We start from the raw sequence: 8,164 nt of genomic DNA on the forward strand, positions 1-8,164 counted from the left end.
TTTGAAAAATGTTAGAAATTTTTGATATATAAAAAATTATTTTTTTAAAAAACGGCTCTAACGATTTTCGAAAATTTTTTTCTAAAAATACCTGTTTATATAAGTAATAAAATGGCATACTTGGTTTTTTGTAAAACATGATTTTAAACGGTGTTTAAATATGAAATTTCTTAAAAATATCAAATTTTAAAATTTTAATAATTTTCTTGAATAAAAGGCTTTAACATAATAGTTACTTTTAGCATAAGAGCAAGTACGTGCGACCCCAGTCGTGCATTTTATTTATTATTAAATTAGTAAGATGGATTATTGTAAGGGCTTAAATGTTCTACAAAAAAGTCCTCGGCATCAAATTGGTTGCTTTAACCGTTTAGAAGACATTCGCATCCAAACCAATGCCCACTGATTTCAATAGTTTTATGGTCCCTATGCATTGCGACATGGATGCGAATATCTTCGCGTTTGATTATTATAATTTTTCAATTTGTTACAAAATTAAGAACAAAAAACGAATTTTTAAAGATTTTCTCGATTTTTGGACCTCAAATATCTACTAAACGGTTAGATAATTCAAAAAAGTGTATTTGACCTTTTTTGTAGAGCGTTCAATTTTCTACAAGAATATGTAAAAAAAATTGGCTAAAAATTCAATTAATAAGAAAAATACTCTTTTTTAGTAGAAGCTTGATGTAAAAATGGAAAATTGAAAAGCGAAGGGTCTTCCCATTAAGATAAAGAGCTCATATTTGGTGAGTATATTCTAGAGGTGTCTAGCAATCGAGTTTTCGAAGTACCAAATCAAAAAAACGAATTTCCATTTTTTTACCCACCCTAGTGTACATGTGTACACAAACTCTTTTTTTCGTTTCTATACAGAGCTTTACTATAATTCTAGACGAGTTGAACTACCGGAGCAAAAACGTGCGACCCAATTGTTAACTTTATTTATTTTTAGCAATGCGTTATGACGTTTTACTGAACCATTCAATACTTTACCACACTCAAGCGTTTATACCTACATAATTTTATTTCTTATCTTGTTGTTGTGTTTTAAGTAAACACTCAATTCTTATTGCAATTCAACAGCTGCTGCCGAGTTATTTTGATGTCAAGTGAGTTAGTATTTTCGATTCAAACCAGCGAATGGTTGAGTGTTGAGTATATTTAATCGATTTTAATTTATTTTATTTTTGGTAAATGTATTTCTGTTTTCTTAAGTTTCTATTTCTTTCTATTCATCATTATCAAAGTGAAGAGATGCATGTTATTTTTTTTTAGTTAAGGAAACTCTTTGAAAAGCAAAAAAGTAGTCAACTCAACTTATTTCCAGAAATATGGAAACATTTGTTTTTTTTTTTTTAATTTAATAAATTTTTGAATGCTGGTACTAATAATTTTATCCCCTTAATGTTAAATATTGGTTTCGTAAAAAAACCCCCTTTTACAAAAAAAAAAAAATTTTAAATCCATCAAATAACTGAAAACCATTAATTTTTTTTAGAAGACACTAATAACCATGTTTCTCAACCGAAATGATGTACTGGATCAGCTCATTGAGCTTTATAATTGTCTTGACTTATGTAACAGTCAAAATCTAATGGATGATAAGAAAGTCAGAGAATTACATTGTCCTATTTTAAGGAGTTTTCTCTTCAATGAAATTGAAGATTTTACAAAAACAATCATCGAAGATGTGTTGGAAATTGAAAGATTCGATTTTGAGTTTGCCAATAAACTTTACGAGTTTGACAAACTAATGTTTGAGAAGAAAATTAAAAGTGCCATCAAAAAATACTTTAAGACATTTAAATTTAATGGTATTTTACGAACAGTGAGTAGTTTGAAATATGATCTTCAAGCAGTGATGGGTTATGAAGGAATTTTTGAACAAATTTATGACATTTCAAATGATAACAAAGAATCATATGAACTTTCACGAAAACTACAAGAAATGATTGCAAAACCATTATTTACTCAAATGACAATTGAGAAACGTTCTCGTTTAATAAAAATGGCCAAATGTCTACCAATTTATCCCCACGATCTGTCTGGAAATACTAAAGTTCTTATTACAAATATTGGTAATAAATGTCATTTGAATATGGAAATGGTTAGACAAGATCAATCGCCAGTGATTTTTCCCACTTTAACATTTGATATGAATGAATTTAATTGGATTATTCATTATGACAAAAATGAGAACTTTTATGAAATTGAAAGTCCCAATGGCCAGGTTTTGTGCTGGGTCAAACCTCTTCCGAGTTTTTTCAAACGTATTCTTCCACCTGAAGCGATATTAATGGATAAAACTGAAGCAAAAAATACAAAGTGGAACATTCAATATCTTGAGGAGGAAGATCCTTCAAAAGGATTTACTATTAAAGCTGCAGAGCAAGATATTTATATTTCAGCGGCACGTACTGGGGAATTCTCAACGTTCGTCAGTGTAGTAAAGGAATTGGACTTGGAGCAAAGAGAGCGGTTTGCCTGGAAATTTCAAAGCACTGAATATTGATAGAAGAAGATTTTAAATAAAGTTTTGAGAGATTTTGGGCTCCGCGAAATTAGGCCCCAGGAAATAAGGCCCCAATAAAAAAATGAAATAAGGCCCCAAAAAAATACACACAAAACAACAACAACGAAAAAATCGCGCGATTTTTTCAGCTATTCTGTTATTAAATAATGCTTTTCAATGTATTTTTTTAGCTATTCTGTTACTTACTAATGCTTTACAATGTAAAGCATTGCTGCAAACCAACAGGGAGTAACAGAAAAGCTGCAAGAAATTGAAAGGCATTCGTTTGCAGCACGATCTTTACATTGAAAAGCATTATTTAATAACAGAAGGGCTGAAAAAATCGCGCGATTTTTTCAGCTACTCTGTTATTTAATAATGCTTTTCAATGTTAAGATCGTGCTGCAAACTAATGCCTTTTCATGTTAAGACCGTGTAGTAAACCATCAGGGAGTAACAGAATAGCTAAAAGAAATCGCGCGATTTCTTGCAGCTATTCTGTTACTCCCTGATGGTTTGCAGTACGATGTTTACATTGGAAAGCATTAGAAAGTAACAGAATAACTGAAAAATCGCGCGATTTTTTCAGTTATTCTGTTACTTTCTAATGCCCTATTTCCTGGGGCCTAATTTCGCGGAGCCGAGATTTTGGGCAACATCGACTAGTACTTATATAATTTTTTTCATTGATTAATGATGATAGAGATTGCGAAAAATGAGGGCCCCGCAATAATGTTATTTTATCTCGTCCTGCAGCCAAAAAAAAAAAAACTCTAGAAGCGATTTACTTCAAACTTCGTAGATTAGAACTTTTGGTGATTCTCTAGAGGAAAAATTTAATATTATTTTTTCAATGATTAAATTTATGTTGTTAAGCCCTGATTTTTCAATCGTCAGTTACACTATCACAAGAATAAATATCAATATAAAAAAAAATTTAATTCCTAGGAATAAGCTCTATCTGAGGTTTATCTGACTATTGAAAAATTGGCCCTAAATAAAATAAATAAAATGAATATGAATTTTAATAAGTGGTAAAAAAATTGTTCACTGTGACGAATACGTGCTTTTATATTTTATTTAATTTTTTAAATGTATTTTAACCAAGAAAATTTAAGTAAGTGAGAGAAAAAAAGCTTGGTTTGATAGGTAGATAAGATATTGTATTTTATATAAACAAAGTTATGTTTTAATTTTTTAAGATTGGTACAAAAATATGGAAGCAAAGAAAACTTGAATAATAAAGAGTTTGAGCTAATGAGATCTCGCTTCGTTACGTAATAAGTTTGATGATGACGATATTATAAGACTTTCAATCTACAAGTTTAAAAAAAAATTATATTAAAGGCAAGAAACCAGAACAGTGTTGAAGTTTGAGATCGGCTAATGAAAACTTTAGTTGGAAGAAAATAATAAAAACTTATCGGTGACCTAAAGAACGAAATTCAATTTGCAAAAGCGCAAGTAAGAAGGGTTCGAAAAAAGAAAACTACTTTTAACCTTCTGTCGGCACACGGATGCGAATTTGGCTGGACAAAAATTACGATTTTTCAAAAAAGTGGTCACAAAAAAGTCTCTTTATAAGGGTAAAAATATTTTTTCGGAATTGTGAATACAATATTCGAATTTTTCGGAATATTCTAAATTAATTTCATACTTGATTCTTTATAAAATATTGTGACCGAAAAAAGTTCTAGCGAAATGAAAAAGTATAAACCAAATTCGCACCCGTGTGCCTATCACGTCACAAAAAAGAGGTGTGCCTACAGAGGGTTAACAATAAGAAAATTGTTCGTATTTACTTATTATTATTATTATTAAGATTTTTTATTTATTAAATTTAATTTTGTACAAAATTTTACTCAAAGTAAATGGCTTTTCTACCATCTATCGGATAATTATAAACAAAAATTAAAAAGAAGAAGAATATTACAATTTTAAATGAAAAAAAAAAAATATGAAAATAGCTAAAAAAGTTTATTTTGTTTTTTTTTTTTTTGTATTATATATAAAAGAATAACAACATAAATGCGTTTACAGTTTATCTTTTTGGTCGAAATTAAATCGATTACAATTTTAATGAATTGCCAAATATAAAGATCAATTTAAGAAGTGATTTGAAACACAAATGTTATAAATAAGAAACAAAAGAGCAGTATGAAAAAGCAATTACGATATCAGAAGCTATTGCTATATATTAGAGAATATTTTCAAAATTTGTGCAAACTAGACCAACACCGGATGCCATTAAAAACTTCGTAGACAAATAACTTTCTTAAAAACACAATCGACGAATAAAATAAGAAAATTGCTCGTATAAATCAAATCTATATAACTTTGAAAAACATAATTTTAAAAAATACAGCGTTTCAAAATAGTATTATGACCATAATAAGATATCGTACAGCATTATACAGACTTCTAAAATACAGTAATACGGCTATCTCCTGATTTTCTCGACAGTAAACGACTAAGGTCCATTTTCTTCACTCGGAGTTGAACATAACTTGAGAATTTTTAATATAAAAATTCTCAAGTTTTGTTCAACTCCGAGTGAAGAAAATGGACCTAAGTCGATTTATATAAGTCGATTATATAAATTTTTAAAAACAATACAAATAAATATTTTTTAATAACTGATATACATATTTTTTATTTCTAAAAATTCATTCGTATACAAGAAACCAAATGGCATAATTTGTTTGACCTTAACATGTTTAAAAAAAAGGTGTATCAATTAAAAAAAAAAAAAACAGTTTTTATTTTGTTTTTATATTTTTAGGAAATTTCTTAAAAAATGTTACTAAAATCATTCTTTTAATATATTCCATAAGAAGCTTTAAAGATAAAAGCTCTATTTTTTCCATAAGAGCAAGTAGGAGGTACGTACCTATACCTACTTGATATATGTAGGTACAATGCGAACAAAAAAAACCTTCATTAGTCAAAAATTAAACGTACAGTTTTGTTAAATATTTTGTAGTTAACATACAAGTTTTAGTTGGTCTTATTTATGAATATCAAATAAGCTCTACTTAAACCATTCTATATTGTATACGTCTCTCCACAAATTCTTAATAACCCGAATTTTCTTTCGAAAATCCACCCATATTGCTCGAGCATACAATATCTCAAAAACATACACAACAATTGCCACTGCCAATCCGTGCCTCAAACAATTCCAAGCAAAAATCAAATGATGCCAAGTTAAAGCTGGTTGAGTTCTATCATCCAAATATTGCGATTGATACATTTCTTTAAAATGTGGAATTCCTCTCAAAACAGCATCATCTGTCCACTTATCAACCAATCCAGTTGCCAAAACTCGCAAAATATGTTCATTTAATATTTCCAAAAATACCGAATGCTCTTCAAACACAAATCCAAAAAAGAAACATTCTAAATGTTCACGAATCATTCGAAATTTTGGTTTAGAAAATTTTCTTTGTAAATTTATCAGAAATTCAGCTGCATCATTGCCAATAGCATAGGCAAATTCTGTATTTGACATTGAAGTTCTTTTTGCATTTAAAATTGTATTATTGACTTCGAAGACAATTTTCTCAAAACCTTTTGGATAGTATTGAGGATGTGAAAGATTTCTCCAATCATAATGAGACATCATAACTGTTATATTGTTGTCAACTAGATCTTGTAACGTGTTGAGTTGTGGTATTTTGATAAAAACTGTCAAATATGATGTCAAATAAATCACATACAGATTTCCAATAATAAAAGCAAACAAATGAACTTGACTGTGGAAAATGTAGGCAAATCTTGGTTTTGCTGAAATTGGACTTCTTAACATTGTCAGAATTGTTCGACTGAAAGAATACCAAATATTTGATGGCTGTTCCATGCCATAATTCATCACTACTTCCATAAAGACTATGTAGACTATTGTTAGTCCAATTACTGACCATACCGTTGAAGAAAACGGTCTGGTAAAGTATTGATTCGGATCCAAATGTCCATTAACTGGTACCATAATTGTCCATTTTATCATTTCCAGTGGATAACTCATTTGAATTCCTTGTGTTGGATTAGAAGCACAAATACTAACATCAATTTGTCCATTTTTGATTCCATTGATTTCGCGAATTGTGTCGATGTTTTCAATAAAAACTTCCTCAAAAGTTCCATTGTATTTCTGAAGGAAGCTAATAAATAATTTTCCTGCCAAACCTTCGAGATGCCTGTGGCCATTTTCGTCGACGAACAGGAATGCCCTTGGAACGTCAAATTTAATAGCTGCACGAAATTTAAGCCCATTTAGGTTTTCTAAGGAATTCGGAAGTGAACTGTTTTCGAAAATTATTTCAATTTTATGTTTAGCGAAAGGTAAATAAGCAAAAGTGTTCAATTTCGTTAGACCGAAGATTCCGACAAACTTATTTGTTGCAAAGAATTCAAAACTGTTTTGAAGATTTTCAAGACTTTCTGAATGAATTATGACAAATTTTCGTTCACAAAGTTTTGATATCCAATTTTTCCATTGAATACTATTAAAACATTTCGGAGCCGTCAGTACCAAAATCGTATTGCTGTAACATTTCGATTTTTCTCCACCTAATTTGTCTGAAGGATCATTGTCAAATGTTACAACCGGAATGTTTAATTCACTTTTCATAAAACTAGACACATAATCATTATCGACTCCAACAAACAAAACGGTAGAAGATTGACTTTTGTCATTAATTTTCTTTATTAAACTATTTAAATTAGAGGAATGGGTACTTAGAATTTGTGTTAGAAGCACTAACCACCAAACTGTTTTCCTCCGGGAAAACATTTTATTTTGAAGTAGATATCCTCTGTTAGTTAGCAAAACTGGTCAAAGCTTAGAAAGAAAAATTATTTTATAGCGTTATAAAGGAAATTATTGCAAATTTTATGATTTTGTTGATGACAAATTTTGTTCTTTTATTTTTAGTTTCTTATCTCAATAGTTTAATAGTTTTTAATGGATTTATATTTATCATGAAAAAAAACAAAAAAAAAAACAATACATTTTAATGTGAGTACTTGAATAAATAAAATGCACGACTGGGGCCGCACGCACTTGCTCTTGTAGTTCAAAGTACATATCTATATCTTAAATAACTATTGGAAATTAAAGATTTTCGTTAAATTTTGAAAAAAAAAAAATAAAAGCCAAAAAATTGCATTTAAATTTTTTTTTTTCAAAAACTTTTTAAATTTTTTTTTTACATTTTACACTTCAAAATGACAAGAAATATCTGTCTTCAAATTTTGAATAAAATTGGCTTAGCCTTTGATGAAATATACGACATTAACTAAAAAATATATCAATTTAGCAGAAAACGACAACACCATATTTCCGCTCTCCGAAATTTTTGTGAAAAAATAAAAACGCAGTTTTGTTAGAACAATTAAGACTGTAACGAACACTAAATTTAATCGAAATCGTTAGAGCCGTTTTCGAGAAAATTGCAATAACTCATTAACTATACACGGGAAGAGCCGACACTAGCGATTACAAAAAAAAAAGAAATTATCATATTTCCACTATCCGTATTTTTTGAGAAAAACTAAAAATGCATTTATATTAGATACACGTACAGCATTACTTGTGTCAAATTTAATTAAAATCGTTAGAGCCGTTTTCGAAAAAATTGCAATACCTCG

At 29.1% G+C, this 8,164-nt stretch overlaps 2 protein-coding genes across 2 annotated transcripts; one reads left to right on the top strand and one right to left on the bottom strand.

Annotated features, from left to right (window-relative positions):
* Window positions 1-1,129: 1,129 nt before the first annotated feature.
* LOC129910036 (uncharacterized) lies at window positions 1,130-2,619 on the top strand. The gene is made up of 2 exons (XM_055987279.1): window positions 1,130-1,193; window positions 1,502-2,619. Exon 2 carries the CDS (start codon window positions 1,517-1,519, stop codon window positions 2,513-2,515), a length of 999 nt encoding a protein of 332 aa, XP_055843254.1. The 5' UTR covers window positions 1,130-1,193; window positions 1,502-1,516; the 3' UTR covers window positions 2,516-2,619.
* Window positions 2,620-5,508: 2,889 nt separating this feature from the next.
* Window positions 5,509-7,338, bottom strand: LOC129910884 (uncharacterized). Its single transcript, XM_055988473.1, has one exon. The coding sequence runs from the start codon at window positions 7,305-7,307 to the stop codon at window positions 5,547-5,549; it is 1,761 nt and encodes a 586-aa protein (XP_055844448.1). The 5' UTR covers window positions 7,308-7,338; the 3' UTR covers window positions 5,509-5,546.
* Window positions 7,339-8,164: the final 826 nt, after the last annotated feature.

This window comes from Episyrphus balteatus, chromosome 2 (assembly GCF_945859705.1).
Source record: "Episyrphus balteatus chromosome 2, idEpiBalt1.1, whole genome shotgun sequence".
NCBI classification, from domain to species: domain Eukaryota; kingdom Metazoa; phylum Arthropoda; class Insecta; order Diptera; family Syrphidae; genus Episyrphus; species Episyrphus balteatus.